Source organism: Thermobia domestica, chromosome 3 (genome assembly GCF_964235325.1).
Source record: "Thermobia domestica chromosome 3, izTheDome1.hap1.1, whole genome shotgun sequence".
Taxonomy (NCBI): Eukaryota; Metazoa; Arthropoda; class Insecta; order Zygentoma; family Lepismatidae; genus Thermobia; species Thermobia domestica.
Window position 1 is genome coordinate 331,438,958 of NC_137456.1, and position 24,332 is coordinate 331,463,289.

The window sequence follows — 24,332 nt, forward strand, 5'->3', positions numbered from 1 at the left end:
GTATATGCTCCATTACATCTTTATTTTATAGCTCTCTAGATGCTCTTTAGATAAGCCTATGCACCTTCTACGCGAAAGATCGGTTGATTTGTAGTAAGAACCTATGTTGTTCGGATTCAACATTAACCAGTAGGTTCATGTTTCATATAACATTACTACCAAAATGGATGCTAAACACCAATACAACCAATTATCCCAGAAATACCATAAGTTACTACATAGGAAAAAAAATACAATTTAATTTTTGAAACCGAAGATACCAAAAAAAAAAAAAAAAATGGAAGACTAGCAAATTCAAGCTTGAGGTAACGGTGCAAAATGAGTTTAATTAGAAATTGCCTGACCTACATGTATCTGATTAAAGATGAAAGGCTGGAGACAACAAGTAAATCTGTCCTTAAGATATTATAATACGTCTTGAAAATTTAAACAATTTATAAGTAAAAAAAATGTATAACATTACTTTTCATATTTTATTTATGAAATATAAGTTAGGAATGTAGAAGAGCTTCCTGTCCTTGAGCAACACTGATTGTACGTTGAGAATTCGTTACTTTAAAAAAAATAGAAAGAATACAAAAGTCGTACTAGTTTAAATGTACTTAGCTCTAGCAGAAATATAATAATAAATATGAAACGTTACTTAAACCTATAATATTGTTGCATGTAAACCATTTATTAGTTATATATAGTTTTTGTTATATATAATTAGTTATGAGGAATGTAGATGCTTTAGCAAGAGTGAAAATAAAGAAAAATCTTATATTCATCAGGATTTTGATATTTCGTTATGGTTCTATATTTCCGGGATTTAGATGTATCTTTATTTTGTTATGAGTTTAAAAAGTTCGAAAATTTTAAAATATAGGTTCAAATATCTTTTATATCCCTAGTCTAATAACAATGTATTCCATCCACTAACCCAATTTCACCTGAAGCTGCATTTACCTTTGTGTTTCCCAGCTTGGTCATAAATTTTGTAAAAACGAATAATATTTTTCTTATTCCTTTCAGATTTGTTTTTTTCCTTTTATTTAAATTCTGAAGGTTTCAAATCTCCAACTTGAACAGTTTTCGGAAAAGCGAATTTTCTTTTTATCTCAACTTCCTTTGTAATAAAATTAAAATGAAAAGAGAAAACGTTCCTATTAAAGTTGAAGTGAAAACAGGAAACGATGTATTTGAAGAATGTGATTACAAAGTATGTACTAGTAACATTGAAGATCATGAAGATCCTCTTGCAATACATTTGGAATGTAAGGAACCTGAAAGTACAACGGAAAGAGAAAATATCTCTGGAGAAAGTAATGAGGATGAAACAATATCAGATTGGAAATTGATTTCTAGAGCAATATGCTTAATCAAGCGTTTATCAACAGTTGAAATACCTGTAAATTACAACAGTTCTCAGAGTAACATCAAGCCAAATTCATCCGATTTAACAAAGAATAGAGAAGACTCAAGCAGTCTAATGTCTTCCAATATTGGAGATAAGCACGATCATGAAGAGGACGTTCTAGAAAATGATAAGCAAGTCGCAGGTATCAATCCATGTTCCCTCAGGTACGTTTAAATGCGTTCATTTAATCTGAGTTAGTTTTGTATAAGTATTTCTTTTCAACTTGTAATACTTCGTTAAATATTTTGTTTTTCCTTTAGTTTGAACTGGATAAGTGTAATTGCAAACAAAAGAACGCAACCCAATGTTGAGCTTTGTAAGAGATGAGACAGTTCAGCAGAAAATTAAGTATCAAAACGTCCCGGTAAATTGCTATGTACCTCATCCTAATATTGAGCCTCGAGTATTAGGATTGAATACTAACGTACTTTTGAGGAATGCCAAGATAAATTCTTTTATAAGTGAGTGTTCTTATGTAAGTCGGTCGCTTATTAATACCGTAGACAATATGTAAACCACTGTCAAATTTTAAAACTACTTAATAGTTTTCTGAACCAGTATGTGGATTATGAAGTATGTTTGTTTTTTTGACCCAAAATTCGGTAATGCGTCTTCTAGTATATGGAACAGTACCTCACTTGTTTATCTATAACATTCACTCTCACTCCAATTATTTTTAATACATGGCACAAATGCTCATATTCTTTTATATTCGTTTATTTTTTGTTCTGAAACTAACATTATTTCATATACATAACACCCTAGTAAATAATTATTTCATATACATAACACCCTAGTAAATAAAAATGCCAAATACAGATCTTCTGATGAAATTATCTTTCTTTTTTTTATCTTACGAGACCCCTTCACTTATTGGGATTCTTCTAATATTGATGTATGTCGTACTACAATCTCCTAATTACCAACCAGAAATTCAGCTTTTGTAAGTTGTTTATTTTAAGATATGGGTTTACCTTTGACGCCAACGTGGGGTCTTTGCGGACCCCAGGCTTCATTATATTAGTAAACTTTCTGTTTGTTTCGTTATATTAACAACGACTCAGGATATCACTTTTTAAGATGTTTTCAATTCACTCATAGCAATTTACATGTTGTATTTTTTCGTATGTAGAAATTATAAGAATATTTAAGAACCAAATCGTGTTTAGCACACCTGTAGTCTGTACGGACCCCATGGTTTTCCAAGTTTCCATATGCGCAGACAGATAACTAGAGCTTGCAGATTGGTATTTCGTAACAATGACAACCAAAATAAAAGTTAATATTTATTCCACTGACAAGTGAGTTGTCTTGTTTTAAAAATTGTCAGATGTCAGCATGATCTTTGTGTTATTATTCCATTACAATTTGGATACCTTACTGAATGTTACTATACACATATTTTTGAAACAAATTCTCTTTATCAAAAGGTGTACTTCCTGTACAATATTTGTGAGGAAATAGTTCAATTTCATTTGTATTCAAAAGTTGCCGCTGTATATAACTACTCAAATATATAGAAAACGCTGCGTTTCAGATCAAAATTACATTGAGAAAGTTCTGTTATTTAGTTGCAGTATCTCGTCTAGGACTGCCTAAAGAATGCGTTCAGCGGATGTTAGAAGTAAAAGTAACTGATAGCGAGACAACTGAGGTTGAATCGGACGACAGCCATTACGTGTATGAATGTGAAGTGTCTGGAGAAGGGAAAGGACATCAAACTACTGGTAGCCCCATTGGACGTGATGCGAATCTTTTTTCTGATTATGTCCCTCGGCAGCTTTCTAGCCGAATTTTAGCATGTGAACAGAGCACGGAACAATGAGTACAGAATTTACAGCTCCACGTGGAAGAAAATCAAGTGGACAGGACCCGTCAGAACACCAGACGTTGCAAGGAAATATCGTCAAGGATTCAATGGGCTTCAAACTAGCGGAACTAAATATTCAGAATGAGTGACGTGCCTTCAAAGTTTTCAAACTCCAGAATTCACAAATCTAACTGTGCAAGAAACAGAAGCGCGAATCTATGTTCAAAAAGTAAAGGAGTAAAATTCAAAAACGAAGAAACTGAAATATATTTGTTCATAGACTTCATCATTTTGGCCTTATTGCCAAAATCGGCAGGAGAAGGTTTGAATGAATTGTTGACAAGTGAAAATAGACGCCCAATATTCCAAGCAGCGATATTGCTGATCCCTTTTAACTGTCTCGTTAGCTTTTGTTGATTTCGTAACGTTCAAACTAGTCAAGAGAAACTGGAAACAGACAAGATATCAGCATTCCGTGAACTCTGGGAAATATTTGATCTGAATTTCCATGACTTGTATAGATCTGGATCAGTAACTAACACCTAAATTATAACGGTATGGTAATATATACTTTTTAACCAACCCTCATATTTGCAATGTTAGTTCTTGGAATTAATGTTCAACCAGTCGGAATTCGCAGAAGTGCGAAAACAGTGGAATTTTTCTACCCAAAAAGTGCCTCGTTCCTCAATACATTTCAGCACCTCTCGCCGGACCATATTTAGTAAAGTATTCGTTTGTTCCCTCACTCACACCCACGCAGAGTTGATTCCAAAGTAACAGCACTGGATCATGCGTCATAATGTGAATTTTTGTGAATAATTACTAATTTTTTTACACTATTATGTACGTCAATATTATTAATGTACTTTCAGTCAAATGGCAATTAATCCATTATTTCCTATTATTGGAGCAGTGATAATAAAACCAAATGTTTTATGTGAACTATTTTTTATTCCACTATTATATTCGTGCGCTCTGAGAGGAACCGAGAGAAGTGACGCCAAAAGAGGCGCGAGAGTGCTGTCGAAGACTCCAAAGCTAGAGCACGTATTTATCCGATTGTGCAAATACTACGACTATATGTGTTAAGTACGAGAATTTTAATTCCAAAAGTTCTTAAATGTTAAAAGTCAGTGCTAATACAATGTGTTTTTATTAAATTACATACAAAGTAAAGGATATATAAAAACAACGTTATATATCTAAGGTAGATGGAAGCGACACCCGAGGATCTCTTTTGGAGAAAATAATTTATCATATGGCCACCGATTCGAATAGTGCTTCTCTCTTCAAGAAACATTTTTTTTTTCGTAAAACTACCGAAATTTTAATATTCCTGCGTGCTTCGTAGTGTCGTACTCATGCGCGTCCGAATCGATTTCTAAGGGCTATTATCGTTAAATTTTATTTGATCAATATATATTGTGTTAGTGTTGTTCATTATGTTCTTGTTTTCTTAAAAGTCAAAATATATTCAAATATTAAAATATTTGGTGCATAAGCTATTTTCGTTAATAATGAAATAATATATAATGGTGCTGTGGTGTATGATATTTAGTGTTGTTGTCTTAGTATGTGGAAGAGAAGTATCATATCGTACTATGTACATAATTTAGTTCACCATCAGGTTACAGGTAAAGTACATCGGAAATAGCGCATTACAAAGGTTATTTTTGTCTCTGTGCAACCACCTGGTGTTAGCTATGATAGTTGTTGTCACCTCAGGTATTCTTTTGGAGTTGTCAATGCACTTGCATTATGCGGGACTCACCAGTGATGGTGGGCACACGATTTAGCCTTTGGCAATTAGTGAACACACCCGAATCTAACGACCGTGAGTGTGGATCTTTTTTCCATATTAATTGGTATTCTATTTTACTATCATTTGACCATTTATTTCTGAAAGTTAGGAATGAACCCAGAGTAACGATATATGGTTACTCCCATCCAGGGACAAACTGTCATAAGTTGTCATTTATATATATATATATATATATGTGTGTGTGTGTGTGAGTACTGTGTTTGTTTTTACTATATAGTAAATGCAACTAAGAAACTGTAGTTAATATAATAAAAATATAACCTAATAAAAGTAGCCTACTAACAACGTTATTGGTTGGGGTCAGCAGGGACCTCAGGTTGGCATTAACGTTATCTTTGAAAGGTTGGCGTCATAAGATGAACTTCACTGGTGAAGAAGATTTTTGTCTCAAAAGCTTATATATTTTGATGGAGGGATCTCATCGTATGTCCTTGAACCGCGGGCACTAAAGCTTATAGCCAAGACTTTTCTTGCTAATTTGTATGACATTTGCCGGCATAATATTTTCTCTTAAAATACGCTTTCGTCTGTTCTTTAACCCGAGAAAGGTAAACTACGTAAGTTTTTCGGGTATGAGTTAGAAACACTGATGTGACGTAGCAGAAACTGTGTGTAGAAATACAAACCTCAAGGTATGCTATCGCTGGTTAGTTGGCTTGATGTTCCGTTGTTAATTACTGCCGTAGGTGTTGTGTTCTCTGTACCAAACGATTGAGTGTAGAACCTTATACGTAAATTTGGCGTATGTTTACCTTTGAACGTAAAATCTTACACGTAAGTTAGGCGTGTGTTTGCCCTTAGCGTTAGTTTTCTTGCACGCATTTTTTACGTATGTTTACCATCAATGGGCAATTATCATTCGTAAAGAATTAATTATGACAACTAAAGTGAACGAGTTTGGTTCAATAAATAGCGAGGAATCTATTTTAGGAATATTAGAGGAGATTTCAGATTCAGAAATTCAGGAAGATGACGTTGAATTTGATGTGAGATCAGAAGAAGAAGCAGATGACTCCGACAAAGATCCAGATTACTATCCCAGTGAAAATGATATTGAACAACATTTTGTGTCAGCAATTTGAACTGTTGAATGTGAAACCACAAATCCAACCAAAGAAGCGGAAAATTTCCAAATGCAGTAAAAACAAAAATAGGAGTCTCGCCATGCATCCAAGAGAAGAATCTGGATAACATTAGACAGAGAGGCCATCATATTTTAGAGATGACAAGGCAAATGAACTTTCATTTGCCGAAAGGGAAGTGAAAGTTAATGGTGTTATTAAATTGGTAGGAAAGTATGGTTTTCCTTTGAAGACAAATCCAATGACAGATTCAAGTGGGAAGATCCCAAGAAGGAACATTGCCATAACTATAATAAGCCAATATGTGGTGAACACAGAACAAAATGTGCCATAACTGTGTGTGATTTACGATTCAGTCTCACATGTAATATGAAAGAACTATCCAATATGAATTCAATATTTCCTAGTAACAAAAATAATCAGTGATAGGCCTTTTTCTGGACATTCTCAAACGTTTGTTCTTAAGTGTTAATAATATTTACTTTGCTCTTCTATGTACTTCTAAAAGATTTCAAATAATAGCAGCACCGCAACTTACATTTTTTTCTGGGAGGAAAGCATTCATACGCGTATTTGAGGCTCCTAGAAAAATTTGTTTTCTAATTCTTGGGTCCCTTCTCTTCTTTTTCTCTTACTCCGTATGGGCCCCCAAAAGCCTGTGTGCGCTCCCACACGGCAAGTTCTGCAAGGTAGTTATTTACGCCCCTGGGCCTGTTCTATATTTGACAAATTAATAGGGCAATATTGACAAATCTCAAAGCCATACGAATAAATATTATTTCTAGGACCCCCAATAGTAGATATTTTTTTTACTGAAATGGACCCACGACTCATCTTTGTTTTATTTACATTTTGTATAGTGTTTTGTTTATGTAATATAGGGAACCTGTTTGATGCTTCATTTATAATTTCATGTTTCTGTCGTATATGGAGTAGGAAAATTTTTGTTAAAATGGGACCCCTCGGACAGCCGGGAGCTTCCCTAAGTTGCTGTTGTCTCCCCTGCCCCCACAAATTACTTCCCTGGATAATAATTGTGCTGTAATATTATCTAAACAATAACACTTCAATTTTGGAACCTTGAGCAAAGGAACAATAATAGTTTCTATATGAATCATATATTTATAGATCATTATTTAGTGTTACGTAAATATTACGTAGGTTTACCTTTAATGGGTTGATAGTGAAATTTGCGTTTCTAGGGTTAAATATTACGACTATGTTAAGTAATTATGTTATATATATAGTAACTTAATTGGTCATAAAAGGTGTTTATTAGGAAATAAAAAACTCAAATAAAACAATTTTTAAAAATAAAACAAAAGAAAACATACTTTTATTCACGATAATATTTTTTTTACAAAAGAGAATAAAAATGATGGTAAGTACAAAATATGTTTCGAAAAATGAACATTTAATGTTCACTGTAGCCAGTACTTCTTTTTCTATTTGAATTTGTCATGGAACATTATCATATCGACGTTCTAGTTTTATGGAAAAAAACTTTTCATATTCATAATGTTGACGATAATCTGATAAAACGTGGCTAGAATTCATATTGTACAATCAAGTTCACCATACACACGATGTCGTTTTTTTTCTCTGAAATGAAAAATTTAAGAAAATTTAAAATTTTTTTATCTATAATAATGAACAAATGATGAAATGATAACACGTATACAAAACAAGTTTTCTGTACTAACAAAAAAGAAGAATAAATAAATGCCTGCAGTAATAGATAAATCAATCGGAGATAATTTCTTTATGGTATTGATGAAAATCGTTTAAGGACTGTGTCTTAGCCTAAAGCATAGAAATAAGTATAAATAATGTCCACATAGGGGCAATTTCATCTCTTCAATTTCTTTATTATTCATAATAAAGAGAAGTTCTACGTAGAAATTTATTGTGGTGCATTACATATTAATATATACGGATACCGAATGCGTATTTATTTTAGTAGATAGGTCTCTATTTATTATGATAACTGCTGGTATCAGAACATGTAATGGTAATTCATTGGCGGCAAACGGCTACATATTGGTTGTGAATAAAGAATTTGTTTGAAGAGCTTTGATAGTTCTATTGTAGATGACATATATAAAAATGCATACATGTACATACATGATGTGGTATTTAAATAATAATAATAATAACATACCTTTGAAAACCCATGATGGTGTTTCTCTAGTGAATTACTTCTAAGAGCGACTGGAATTCTCGATATGTGATCCGCAAGACAGGTGCTGGTAGATTGTTTTTAAAATTAACTTCCAGACAAGCACATCCATGTGTGGTGAGGTTCCAATGCTACACAGCGCTAGCTTCTCCATCTTGCGTAATGTCGAAAACAGACATAGTATATCCTTGAGCATAGTCAAGGCGAGGAATTTTGTTACCATAGATCGAAAAGTGAATACCTGATTCGCAGAGTAAGGTGTGATATGAAGGAACATATAGGTTTTCCTCAAAATTCGGTTCTAAATGTTTTCCCTCAATGTGTAATGAGAACAAATTCATGTCAAAATGTTTGTGATTAAACGGATTCGAAGTTATCACTCCTTTATAGGCATTATTTTGTCTAAACGACACAATCACTCGAGTTCCTAGTACTTCCATAAGTAAATTATCTTTGGCTCTTGATTGAAGATCATTTGGAATGATGAATGAATTCATTTGACCTCTTCTGAGAGGATATTTTGCGAATGTTGATTGTCGAAGCCTGTTGTGTGCTAGTTGTATTGTAGGGCTAGCATCAATCTTTTTAATATGTTAAGAAGCGACTAAAATATTTAATTTAGCCTCAACAGAGGAATCATTAGCGATGAGACAAAATTTTGGCTTGCCAACAATTAATTTGATGCGTAGTTCTTCTCTTTGGATTAAAAATTTATTCTGATTAAAAGTATTACAATGAAGATATTCAAGCATGTCAAATTCCCACTGTTGTTTGTTAATTCGTAACGCTGTTGAAATCCCATATTAACACTAGTTTTCGCATACATACGTCTACTAGTATCTCCAAACCATAATGCACATTGAAGGTGATTGTTTTAACAGAATCTCCGTAATTTATTTGTCTTTTTAGGCATGATTGATATGGATGATTATGACATGGAAATACAATCAATTTTTTTATATATAAATACACTTCCACCTCACTGAAAAGAGAATGTAAAAAGTCGTTAATAGAAATTCCTTATTTTCTCGAAATGATAATCCATCAGGCTTAATGATTTGAGCTCCCATATGAAGGAAAGTCTGTGCATGATCTATGTATTCATTACTGGTTCCTGATATTACAAATTCCATAGGTGCATTATCAGGTAGTGAACTGATTGGTTTATTTGTAAGAACATGGTTATTAAAAACAGTATTTTGCGTTGGTTTTGTAGAAAAAATGTCTAGTTCAGTTTGTACACGCTTGCAGGTTTAGTGATGCAAAAAAGCCATGATGATGATTTAATCAATGATGTCGCCTGATATTTTCCTCTTATAAGACTGGTGTCTCTTTGCTTTCTCTGTACGTTTCCCTTTTTTTCTCGCGCAGTTAATCTTCCTCCTCATGATGTGTAATGATGAAGGGTTAAAGATAGAACGATGTGTAATCCTTTTTTACTTGCACTCCACTCGTTCTTCGAAGAAAGGATTCGTTAATAGGTTGTTTATCAATGATGGCATCATTAAAACGTTTGTACCAAATTTTGATAATTCCTTTCGTATTGTTTTAGCGCCTTGTTTTACTAATTGCATGAGCGGAAAAATCCTCCAAAGAAACTTCCAATAGCAAGTCCAACTTGATAGTGTGATCGAATATAAACGTTTCCAGTTCCGGAAAGAGATTGTTTCTGATAATACGTAAATATGGATTGTTCATAATTTTTGATGTCGCACGGGTTGAAAGTGTAGTTTAACGCATACAGTTTCGAATCTAAGTCCATATATAGAGCCTGTACTATCTCTTTTATATTTTTTTGTGTTCAAAATGCATGTTTTCAGTATCTACATAATGTGGAGGATTAATAATTTCTATTGCACTACTTCCAAATGTAAGATTCACCGAGTCATATTTATGATACATAATAATGGTACTACTGATCTCCAACAAATGCCGGTAGAATTATATCACAATATACATACATTGTAGATGAAGTCCTAAACATAAATTAGGAACCCTTTTGCGTTGGTGCATGTTCTTTAAATCTGCTTTAGGATCTAAGTTAAACATCGCACTAACACTTGGTGATAATATAATGTCCACAGATGTGTCTTTATGAGCACTTATAAAACAGGTATTACTTTCATTAATGTAGGAAGGATGTCAATTTGTGAATCGGTTGTGTGTATTAACTTTATCAAATATGAAACATCAGTATAATAACGCACAGCAATATGTACAAACTTCCATTCATGACTGTTTGAGCTATTGCAAAAATTTTATTATTTTGCTCATTTATATTTAAAACTGAGCAAGCATAATGAACCTCAAAAATAACCACTTCCCATTTTTTCACGGAATTCCATTTTGTGATGAAGTTTAGTAGTGAATGATGTTAAGGTGTTATTAGGAAAATATTCCATAGTACTTTTACTGCGAAGCGTAAGAAAAACACTCCTTCACATTCCGTTATGCTTCTTAACCTTATTTAGGGTTGATACCGGTATCCAAGAGTCGAAAGAACAACAATATAGTTTCGAATGAACAAGATATTGTTTTATGTTACGTATTTTTATTGTGCTATGATTTTATCTATGAAAAAAGTATTTGACAACCTTGCAGGTTGTAATTCCTCCCTAAAAAATATTCAGTCCAGTAGTTCCATATGTAGATCTATTTCATAAACAGGTGGATCTTTAGGTATTATTTTCTTCACTTTAAACATTTTCCACTTCCTGATTTGCATCTATCCTTTATCAACTGTACGTTTAGTTTTACTAATTCATTAGTATCACCTGTCTGAAGATGTTTCAAAATTTGGATTGTAACCGTCCATGGATCCGGTCGGTGTTCGGGCTGCCATTTATTTGTAAGCAATTTGAGGTCCAGTCTCTGGTCGTTGTTCTGTCTTCCGTGGTTCTGCCAGTAAGTATTCTGTTGAGACCTGAACTTACCTGGATAGGACGATGAAAGACCTCTCCAAGAAGGGGTTACAAATTGTTTCCAAATCGCTCGTCCGTCTCAATGATGATAAGGGCATTAGGAGCCGAGAGGTTCGGATGTCTCGTCCCGAAAACCTCACGGACGATCAGACGGTCATACGGACCATAACGCACACAAACATCATTCACACAAACAACGAAAACACACTGGATTAAATAACACTATACTTATTTATTAGAATTCTACTGTATAAAAAATAACGAAGAGGAAGGAACACAACACTTAACACAGAATATGTATAATAATTTTCATCACTAAAATCATACTTTGCCTTCTTAATGCACTGTAGCCCTTTATATATACGAGATTATGTCTGAACTTTCACTATAAATGCTTCTGCTGCAGCATTAAAGCGCATTTGGTGGATTAGCAGTGGGAAAAATGTTTCCGGGGTAATCCCACGTAGTAACCTGGTTGCTACTCCAAACAGTTCTGAAGGGTCGACTTGAGTCTTCAGCGAAATTTCCGAAGTGGAATGCGGATGTTGGAGGGTGCGTTTATAACTTTTGGCGCACAAGGTTTATGAAACCTGGGACTTCACAAGTTGGGTCTAGCCTTAAGAAAACGTCCTTCACCGGCTACTAGCTTATGCCCTTTAACCCTTAACGAGTTTTCGTAACCATTTGGTTACACATTTTTTGATTTCGACTATTAGGTTAAAGAGGGTTATATTTCGGTATTGTTCGTTGTAGTTATTTGTTACATACTTTCTGCGATGGGAGGGCAGCTATTGCCCCTTGTGACAACTCTGGTGAATTTTACGCGGGAAGTAGTGTGTGGATATGTTGTTGTTTTGCAAGCAGTGCTGGAAGCAGAAAGAAAATATTATATACTAAAGATAAGTAGTTTGTTTTTATTTTCCTCGATATGTTTTTCTTTGTAAGTCATTGCCCAACAATGTGCATGTATGAAAACGGAATAATGTAAAAACTTGATTACTATTTATGATAAAAATATACTACGTAACCATTCGGTTACATTGTCTGGTAACGGATCAAACGAATACTTTGTACAGGAAAAAATACAATATATTGGACTAGCTTATATTGATGTATCATTTGATATTTTTATAGAAATCTAACGTGAAAAAGGAACATAGTACTCTGTTTATTATTCAAATTTTAAATTTTATACAAAGGCTCAGTTTGATATATATAGATTCAAAGGAGAAATATTGTGATAGGCTATTTACATTTTTGCTGGTGACTGTGTTTCGTCAAAATGGATGAAGAACTTACCTCCGTTGATATATCCTATGGAAGGCCGACAGTAGTGATCTTTTTCTCTTCTAATCTATCGGATTTCGGAACCTCGGATTCAGAACCTGATCTTACTTGCAGTGATTCAGATCCAGATTATATACCTAAGGTATAGTACAGAGTGAGGCGTCAGTCAGTTAAGACCCCTGTAGCACAGGAACGTCTTGGCATTCACATTCTATACCTGAGATATAGTATAGAGTGAGGCATCGGTCAGTTAAGCACAGGAACGTCTTGGCATTCACATTTGGTTCATGGTATATGTTTTTCCGGTGGATAAGGGACCATATTGTTTGACATGGTTACCCTGGCTGCCATTTTGGAAGCCGTAATCTTGCATCCAACTTTGGATTTTTAAAATGGAAGGTGGTATGTGGGGTATCATTTGACACGACCTCAATTTCATGTAAACAGTGATGCACAAAGGGTGAAAATTTGACATTACAGCATTATTTACTCCATGTGCTATCCTTCTTGAGCAAAACAAACGGCAAAGCACCTCTGCCAATCCGCATGAATTCGCAAAAGCATGTCCGGGTCAACGGTTTCACAATAGTGCAAAATTCGCTGCATCAGATGGTGGATATCACGGACGGGTTCTTGATAAATAAGGTTCTTTAGATTACCCAAGAGAAAGCTCTAGTGGCGTAAAATCAATTCCACTCTATCCGTCTCCGTCGCCCAACCAATGTCCCGGAAATGGTCTATCGATCCATTGGCGTAAACAGAACGCATAATGAGGTGGAGCTCTGTCTTGCTAAAAAATTATGGGAAATTACCGTCCTCATTTAAGAGAGAGGAGCCTGAGTTTTCAGTCGTGTACATTCATAACTTTTTACAAGTGTGAAATTAATGCAATATTTGGAATGATGTAATGAAAATCTCAACTCTTCCAATAATGAGACAAATTCGTTTAGGAGGATGTTCTATGGCAGAAGATAAGATTTTGTCAAAGAAAGGAAGAGTAAATTATGATCATTATAGTGGTGACGATATCATGTTGTAAAGTGGATAAACAATAGGTCAATAGGTGCGTAACGATCTGTAGCACGGTAGCAGGAATTCATCCAGTAGAGTATGTAAAGAGGTATGACAAAGCGGAAAAACGTTATGCGTGTCCTGATATCATCAACGTTATAGCAAACACATGATAAGTGTAGACAAGTCAAACATGTTCATAGAACTCTGCCGTACACCAATGAAATCCAACCGTGGTGTCTTAGAATTTTTGGATACATGTTAGATTTAGTTCTTGTAAACAGCTAGTTACCTTACAAAAGAGAGTGTAACGTACTTAGGAAATCATCCAGACTATCTTTAGAAAGCTTGGGCGAACCTCAAGTGAAAATATGTCGACCTGTTGGTACGAGACCATGTGATGATACAACGAAAGGTTTTGTTGCTCACTGCCCAGGCTACACATCTAAGGGAAGATGTCCTTTTTGTAAAGTCGTGAGTAACAAGCTCACTAAAGAATTTATTTATGCGTTCCATCTGTAAGTATATGTATCACGATCATAAATGTTTTTGTCACTTGGTAATTGATATCCTTTGTAGACCCCTAAGTCATTGTTACACTACGTTGATATATTCAAATTCAAAAATATAAAAAGTGAAATAAAATAGAATGTTCTATAAAACTACTCATATATTTGAATATCGTATTTATTCAATCTGTATTTTCAGCGAAATGTAAATATTATTTTTTTTTCTATGTGGATTCATAGATAGTACCTTAAAGTTTCTGATAAAATTAATATTCAAGATTTAGATATTAAATCCTATAACGTAAACAACTCCTACCATGTTCCATTTACTTCTCCTTTCTTATGAGACTACTTTCCTTTATTACTATATGGCTATAAGTACTCAAAAATCACTTTACGGAAAACTGTGCAAAGTAACCATTTGGACACAACTCAGTTTTCGAAAACTATTGGCGGGAAAATTTAGAAAACTACTCTCAGATATACAGAACAAATAGACTACATACTGCAAATATCATAATTTTTTGATAATTTTCAAACGTAGTGAACCGTTAAGGGTTAACACAAAATCATACTTGATTCCCGACGCAACGTGCGTGGTTACGGCTTCTAAACCTGAAGTCAAACTCTCCGAGCTCAAATGGTCTAGATACTAGCTGCAGTGTTCGACTGAAGAGTGTTGGCAGATCATTCTAAAAATCACACAGTGTTCTCACCTGTATGCACATACGAACAAAATACGGAAAATAATTTATGTTAATCTTAGTCCATTGGCTACGATGCACGAGACACTGTGATAACTCGGGCGTGAGAAAGTACAGATAAGGTACTGCAAATGCAATGTGACTGGAGTCACTCTGGTCAGCTTGTATCTACATAAATGATTAAAGAAAGCACTTAACTCAGTTCCAAATAACTGCAGAATATATACTATACATATTAATAAGTCAGGGAGAAACACTGAAAAGTTTCGTAGTTCACTGAAATGTCCTCACCAAAAAGCAATGAAAGGCTTCTTTGTCCAGTTGTGTGGGAGAGAAGCAATTCCCGCTGAAGAAAAAACTTATTTGCATCGCAGAATAAAGTATAAATCGAAAATAATAATCACTGTCTTAACGAAATATACAGAGCGTCCACAAAAATACTTCTATAACCTGATAACGGTTATAGGATTATTATTCTTAATTTTACTATCATTATAATTATGCCTGACTTGTAATATGTTATTTTGAGAAACCTTTGCAGCTGACATCTAAGTGCTTCAATGATAAACTTCATTGTATAATTTCATAAGAAGCAATACATTTACTTAATTGTACGTTTCATACTTTGTAAAATTCTTGCTCATTATTTCTTTCGAGATCTGATAAAACGCTCTACAATACTAGCCTTTATATCAGGATTTTTCTTTGTAATATGTTTCATTTTGTTTACTTAAAGGACTTTGGTATTTTTTTTATTAGTAAATTATCTTGCTTTATCTGTTCGGAATGTAATTGGTTGTCTATCTTTGAAAACCAATTGTATACTTTTAAGAAATCATTTGTACTTTTAGATTTTATTGGAAGCCCAGGCTAATCGAATGAACACATCAATCACTGTGAGAATATAACGATATCCATAAATATATTTTTTGAAGAAAGTGAAAATCATTGATATCGCTTTCCCACTCATCGTGAGTATTATTCACTATATGGAAATCTCTTTTAAAACGACGACGTACTGGTGTAAGCAGTGGTGTATTCAGTGGGGCTTCCGGGCTTAATCTCCCCGAAATTTTTATTTACTATAATTAATAAATGGCATATCTTGCAGAATTTTCACATTTTTAGAAGTAAAGTTAAAAAATACCCCGCAGAAAGAAATCGTAAATACACCACTGGGTGTGTGTATATGTTGATTGTTTCAGGAACGAGTTTCTTATAGAGGTATGCGAATTTTCTTCTTTGAAGCTGTCCAAAATTTTTAGCAGTTGAAAACGAAACAGGATGTGACGTTCTGTAATAAATTCTGTTTAACTGTGTGGATACGGTTTCCATCTTGACGATATTGACGCTTGCACGCTTGTTTTCATTTCCTTATGTTAGATAATATTTTTCCTTTTCTTCTTACTAGTCTGATTCTACAAGTAATTTCAGAAGCTTTTGCCTAGACGATGATGCTGCTGATGCTTTGTTCAGTTGTAGAGTACATGACAAACGTTTAGGATTTCAAAAGAAAAATGTGGTGTGCGAGAAAATATAAATAATTACAAAATTTATCCAATCTAAGTGGGGTTTTTCGTTTCCTTGGTCGTGACACTTAACAATTTATATCTACAATGCGAGATCCCTTAATGAGGAAACATCAGAATCTGTGGCACTTTCGATTGCGACAACTAAATTAGAGAAGCCTCAAGTAGAAGAAGAAATATTGTTATCTATACCCAAAATGTATCCTAAAAGAGGAGAATTACTACTGCATTGAACGAAACAAGATGATAACATCACGTGGGCAAAAAACGGAATTACTTACATCAAAGATGATATATTAATTGTAGGTGTTTATGAAGAACGATATATTGACATTTTTTTCTTCACCTGTGGTGGACAAACACCGTGTGCGTGGGTTTTCTCGGGGTTCTCCCGTTTCCTCCCACTTTCTTCATTCCACCATTTCATTCATTACTCATCATCACCGTCTCCTTTAGCCTAACCGGCATAACCGTGGGACGTAAAACTCAAAAATTTCATATCATTTTTTTCTTCACCATTAACAGAGGACAAATGTAAAATGTTCTGCATTTCTTGATCCAATCGAAATTCACGTTCTCGAGGGTTGCTAATGATTGTGCTTGTATACGAATAGAACTTCAGGTGGAACAAAAGTCATTGTCTTTGCATGTTCCATTTCACTAGCGGAATAATAAACTTAAAAACGCAACACTTAAAATAGGAGCTAATAGTGTCAAGAATCTACCCTGTTGCATTAATAAATGCTTTTACTTTTGGGTAGTGTTTCCGTTGTTCACAAAGTATAGCGTCTTCTTATGTTATATTAATCTTGCTTTCTGCATCTTTAGAAGGTGTGCTTTACCTTTTAATACATTATAACAACATTCGCAAATACTACGATTCACTGAAGAGTCTGCATTTGCCACTATAGCTTTACGTAATTTAGAATTTGCTTTGCGCAGCGTACGAAGATAATTCCCGTGTCTTGCTTTTGGAGACATATTGATGGAAAAAAGAAACAGTGTAAAATTAGCATTATAAACAGAGCTTGATCACCATCATCATCATCTTCTTCTACCTTGTCGGAACATAAACGTACTGGTAAATATAATCAGGAAATACTTTTATTGGAAAGCAAAATTCGTCTGGTGGATACATGTGGTAAATAAATAAATAAATAAATATCCATGTGGTAACTGTGTTGCGTCGTTAAAACTTTCTTGAAGAAATTTTGGATTCTCATCAATTAGCTGATGACTCATATGTTTAATTTGTGATTTGCCTCTGAGATTTTTAAAGAATACAAGATAAGGACAATTCATACTCATATCTCTGCTTCCTTTTCCCTGATGAAATATGTTTTTAGTAATAAATATTAGATTAAGATCTCTTCGATGGGAACCCTTTGTAAAAAAGTCAACTATATTACCGTTCAGTTAGTACATATGATTATCAGTAATATTAAGATGAGGTCCAGTCTAAGGTAAAAAGTCTTTTGTTCGAGGTAGTCCTTCAATAAATTATATTTACATTGATATTTCTCTGTATATATTCTGCAACTCTCCATAGTACAAATAAATACTACGAAATGATGCATTAACCATGCGTGATAAATAAGAAGTAAGCGTATTACGAAGAAGCTTTTTTGACAACAAAATATGAAAAGGGGTGTTTGCATTTGGTACTTATAGTAAGGTATTATGATAATTTTCTCTGCATCCATATATTTATATATGTCTGTATCACATTTCTCTTCTTTTCAATGAAGGAGTGTATCCATATGGTACAGTATTATTCGAATATGGAACTCTACGTCGTTTTATGTAATTAACTTTATACATCTTTGTTTCGGGCATGCCAACGATAGTATGATCTGTCCTTCTGGAATTATTTCTCATTTGTAATTTTGCCTTCTGTGGTTAGAGGCGGTTCTTTTTCATCTTCATAAACTATCACTTACTTCGTCATATCAAAATTTAAGTGTTTGGAAGGACCATAACATAATAAAAATCCTTGTACTTTAACTACTTGATACTCCTTATTCATACTATGGTCAAAATATATAACGCATAATTCTTCGCTTCAGCTGATACACAACCTGCGATATATGCGTCTACCATCTTCGAATGAGTCATTTGTTAAATCACCTAAAATGTCATCAGCTGGGATAGTGCTTTCACCAAATATTTGGGTATAAATTACTGAATCGGCATCAAAATATAATACTTCCTTGTAGCTGACTAAATACTTATACAATTCCAATCTGGCTTGTGCTGTTGTATATGCAACTGTGGCAACGTTTAATGTTGATAGTGAAGCAGGGACTTCGATTGAGTATTGCCAATAAACATATACTTTGCCATCATTTACTCGAAATATTGGATGAACATGTAAATCATGTGCTGTTAATTTATCATATACTTCCTTGGGGCCAATAATGATGCTTATATATCACATGTTCTCACAATGACTAAATTTTCCCCAAATTGAAATTAACATTAACTTAGTTAAACTCCTAAGCGCTGGATTATTTTTTACTTTTTTATATCTAGCCGTATTCCTTCTTTTACATAAAATTTGTGAATGTACTTGGCCATTACGTCATATTTATCAGACCATCACGGCGATCCACTAGCTTCCGTTTTTGCTTTTAAAAAGGCATTTATATATTCTGCACACAATCCACCAGTTTTTGTTTCCTCATCATATTGAACAACATCATAAGCCCAAATCTCATGAATATCCACTTTCTATCTCTTTCCAGTACTTTTCTTACTTGATCTGTTACCCACATACTATGTAGAGCTCGGTGACTGATTTAATTCATCACAACATTTAAGACAAAGAGCAAATATTAATCTGTCATTTGATATGTAACGTAATACACAAAGAAGCAGTTTTCGGTGGAAAAGTTAGCAAATAATTCTATCTATTTAATGCTTTGAAAATTGGAATCTGCAGAACACAGATGGTCTGATAACGAATTTGGAAATTAATTAGTTTGGCATACGAATGGGTACAATCTATTAACATCTGTATAATTTTGTTCTTCTTCAGGCTACACACAAATTTGCTTCTTGCTACAATGAATATTTTTTATATACGTATAATTGTATTATGTTTGCTTTCTCCCCTTGTGTTTTTTAATTCCATGGCAACAACGATTGCATTTGTTAAACAATTTGCACATTTGTTTTTAATCGTAGTGATACCCTGTTTTGTCTTTAAATATACAGAACTATTCATAACTTTTGTTTGAAATAACCTTATTCTCTTCGCATACGTACACGATGAAATTTCAATATACAATTTTTGTTTATAGGAGAAGCCGCATTACTTTGGAGTACTTTCTCATAGCTCATCCATAACACTTCTGCTGAGAGATTTCTAGCTTCTCTAAACTACAACCAAAAAGGGCGACGTTCTTCTCTTTTATTTGTGATTGTTATACCTAAGTAGTCATTTTGTTTCACTTTACGCAACAAATAATCTATTAGAGCCAGTAAGCTTGTTTCATTTGCAGTAACAGAATTTTCATCTGGAGGCACAGGGGTTAGCGGATTTTTACCATTGTATCTTCCATGTTGTATTTACTGTACTGCCTTCAACATTCTTCTATTATATTAAATCTATTGTTATCATGATTATGTCCAAACCCCACTTGTACACTTGCGTTCTGTTCTGCTTAAGTTCAAATAGCAAACATTCATTCGCTTCTCTAGTTCTCTAAATGAATATCTATTTCTTCTTGTTTAGTATTAGCTTCTGCCAGTATTTCCACAGGAGATAAATATATTTCTTTTTTCTCTTCTCGAAAATTTCAAAATAATTCGTTAAACCATTTTTTTAAAAAAATTCTTGTTCTGCATTCTTTTCTTCATCATTGTAATTCTCTTCTATTGTCTGTAAGAAGGTGAGATTTACTGTCTTTCATCAGTTGTCATCTTTTCCCCGTCTCCGTCTGTTAAAACTACCCACCACACGTCTACGGTCACATACACTCTTAGCAACAGCCATAATTCACACAAGAATTATCCTACGCGGGGAGGAAGTCAGTTATTCCTACTACAGCTAGCTGGCGACAAAGATGTTACAGCACTATCGTGTACTCGCCTTGCCATAATCCCTGTACATTTCTTTCTCATTTTGTCGTAGCTATCTGTTGGTAATTTTTTCATTTGCTTCATGTCTTTCTTGTTCGTGCTATTCGCAACGTCCCTATAACTTCAGTATCTTTCTCTTGAACTTCCTTCAGCAATTTCAAAGAAGTGAAGACATTTTCAAAATAGAAAGAAAGCGGATAATTTGGAAACTTTTCTTTCAAAATATCCAAAAATTTCAGCACAATTGAACTACCAACTCCAAATTCTTATTGTGTATGTGGATGCTGATCCCTGTGCTGATAAGTGGACATCTCATAACTATGCTGATCCTTGTCTTTACCTTCAGAGATCAAATTGAATGGTATAACCTAAACTAGTTGTCATTGTTCAAGCTTTGTAAAGGATTTGTTTCTGAGAAACTCTACTTCCCCATACCTATCAAAATACGAAATCATCGATTCGTCGACAAATATTTTTTTCTGAGTTGAAAAGTTTATATTGTTTTTGCTAAGAAGACACATTGATGGACTAACCTTAGACAATCAGACGTTCACATCAATTTGGTTGTTGTAAGCTACCTGTAACGTTCCAGCGTTCATTATTTCGTCAAATCTGTTATGGCTTATTGATTTTACAATCAAAATGTATCGTCTGATCGTTCCCAATACATACCCCGCCTTTTTAAACATACGTAACCGCTGAATGGAATAATTCCAAGAAATACTTTCATTTCCTCACCTAAGATGGTGAAACTATGATTTCCTTTTTCAGTTCGGTATATTACACTTCACCATAATATCGTCATCAGAAACTGTTCTGAGTATTCGAACGGTTGTAATAATTCTGATATAATATGAGCAGGGATTTCTTTAAATCTACGTTCAAAATTGCTCTTTTCTCAAATGTACTCGCAAATCAACCCTGATTTTCCCCTTTTCCCATATAATCTTTTACTTTTCTGGTTCTTCTGTAATTTCTTAATTCTCATTTTCTCAAGATCAGTTTCACCTTGTAACAGTGTTCCACTTAAATTTTCAAGTGATATCTTCATCTGCTGAATCCTCATCAGTCTCTTCTCGAATATTTTGTGGACAGATAACTATTGTATGTTCCTTATCATCATTTGATTGTTCTAAAATTTCAGCTAGAGTCAGAGACCTGCAATATCAAAGAATAAGATATATTTCTAGTCTTAACACCTTCCTAACAACAATGTTGAAGGCATAAAACAATTTTGACAAAACCTTTTATGCTTTCCAAAAGAAAATATTTAGAGAAAGTGGTGTAAGCCTCAATGTTCCCAATGAATCGAAAATAATCCTTATTACAAAATGAAATTAAACAGGACTGAGTACACATTTCATGTTTTTCATATACAACTAGATAAAGGGTTCTCTTAGTGATATTACAAATGTGGAAAAATCACATATCTATAGTACAACGAGTCAGGCACGCCATGCTTATTAATGTCTCTTCTGCCGAACTTTCGGGCTGCCACTTACCGTCTGTAGTATTAAACTATTGGAAGTGTCAAAAGCCATGTTTGGCAAATGAAGTATATCAAACGTGTCTACAAACGAATTGCCCTAATATCGTTAATACTGATATAATTTTAACTAACTATTTCCGGTTAAAGAATCAGGGTCAAAAACTACCCAGATGGAACATGTGGGTTAATAATATATTATCAGTAAAAACACATTTGAACACTGGGTATACCCATACATCCTGTGACGTAAATTTTATTCAAATTTAGCGTTGAGTGGCGTGTTTTATTCAGATAAGCCTCCGATTATTTTCTATTCGTTACTGTATTGAATCAACAATATTTTCCACCTTTAAATACATAAATTTAATCATATATTCTAATAATATATATAACCTTATTTGGTGATTTCATCTTACCAGAAATCACAGGCACAAAATTCAATTTTTTTAATACCTCAGTCAAATATCAATGCTTGTATATTTTTTTGTCGCTGTACAATATAGCATCTTTTAATAATATTAGGAATCATCTTGAAAAAACTTTAAATTTATTAACAGTCAGTAGGGACATATTTCCTTTAATTAACGAGGATGTGTAACACCCAACATTTTCTATAGCATTAAAATTAGGCAAATTGTTAGGCTTAAACAAAAAAAGTAATACCAGCATATATAATTTTAGAAAAGCAAATATTAAAGAACTCTATTTTGAACTTCAAAATGTTGGCTGGACATTCCTTAGCTGTTATTCTGACGTTAATACGACTACAGAACTCATTTTATAATACATTATTAATATTTTTGATAAGTGTATTCCTCTCAAGAAAGAATTAAATATAAAGTACCCTTTTTGGTTTACTAAGAATATAATTAGAGCTCATCACCACAGGGCAGCATATAGTAACTTTGTTGCGAATACAGAAAACACGTTGCAAACTGATCCTTCTCAGCTTTGGACTTTTGTCAAAACTAGACCCAACCCCTCAAACTCACTGACATACAATAGCCAAGAAGTAGTTTGTAATGAAGAGATTGCAAATTTATTTGCTACACATTTTCAGTCAGTCTATAATAACGAATATGGACAGCAGTAGTAGCAGCTCATACGAGATACTAGACAAATTCAGGATTTTAAAAATTGGGATGACTAAAATTAAAAAAAGAAAAAAAACTGATGGAAAAAGGAGCGATAGGAACTGATGATATCCCAGATTATATAATAAAGGTATGTGGGAAAACTTTCTACTTCCACTATATATTTAATTCAATCTAATTATTTCTACTTGTAAAGTGCCTAGTTAATGAAAAATAACAAGTCTGTTTAATTCATAAATCTAATAATGGTAAATACATTCAAAATTATTGGTCTGTATCAATATTGAGTGCTTTTGCTATTATTTCAATCTATTCTTTTTGAAAATGAAATAAAACTATCAATTTAAGAATACCAGTACGGTTTCGTCTAGAGTAGATCGACAGTCACAAATCTCAGTATTATTACAAATTTTATAGCAAGACCCTAGATCAATGTGGTCAATTAGATCGAAATTTGAAACACCGAAGGAGTTCGTTGTATGTAAGGGATACAAGTATGCCGAAACTTGCAAATATCTGGTGTTCCACAAGGGTCAAATTTGGGTCCTCTACTATTTGTTATATTTATAAATTATCTTTCTAGATGTATAACGTATTCCCACAAATTGTTGTATGCCGATGACCTCAAACTTTCTAGATTTATAGATATCATAAATGAGTGTAATCAACTTTACCATGATATAAATTCAGTAGTGAAACGGTGTAAAATAATTTATTGAATGTAAATATTAGTAAATGTGAAATCATGAGTATTATAAAACGTAAAAAACGAGTCCAATTTAAATATTCAATTAATGAGACTCATCTACCCGTTATAAGTACTGTCAATGATTTAGGAGTAATGTATTTTACGAAATTTACATTTGAACCTCATATTGATAACAATAAATGAAGCGAAGTGAAATCTTGGGTTTATTCTAAGAATTCGTAGAGTTTCGTAAACCTGCCACCCATCAAAAATTGTATCAAACTTATGTTCGATCCAAACTCGAATACGCGACCCTTGTATGGAACTCAGATACAAAAAGTAACTCACTAAAATTAGAAAAAAAATGTCCTGTCTATTTTTTTTTCACTTGAGAAAAATTATTTATTTATTTAAAGAAAGAAGAAAATGTAATATTTTGGAAGTGTTCAATATATTAAAGAATATACATAAAATACATAAACATACTAAGTTATAAAAATAACAATATACAAAATATTAATGGAATGAAATAAAAATATAAGGACACAAATTTACAAGTCAGATTTCCTAATTATAAGTGCTATTACTTCTCCAAAGGAAATCGAACTTTCTAGATTCCCTTATTAATAGAGTTTAACGTACCCAGTATTCGGAAACAACCGGACTGATGTCTTCCAGAAGCCATGCTATCTTCCGGCAGGTTAAATCAATGCACTTATATC

The 24,332-nt window shown here is 33.5% G+C and overlaps 1 protein-coding gene across 2 annotated transcripts in view; it reads left to right on the top strand.

The window, feature by feature from the left end:
- LOC145681215 (uncharacterized) overlaps positions 1-24,332 on the top strand; it is a 63,849-nt gene that overhangs the window by 16,733 nt on the left and 22,784 nt on the right. Inside the window, exons 2-3 of one of the 2 annotated variants that reach the window (XM_081752751.1) lie at positions 1,015-1,563; positions 22,889-23,052. In XM_081752751.1, the coding sequence (XP_081608877.1) occupies positions 1,127-1,563; positions 22,889-23,027 (576 nt within the window). In that variant the 5' untranslated portion in view covers positions 1,015-1,126 and the 3' untranslated portion in view covers positions 23,028-23,052. The remainder of the gene's footprint in view (positions 1-1,014; positions 1,564-22,888; positions 23,053-24,332) is intronic. The other variant, XM_081752750.1, reaches the window with a different exon arrangement.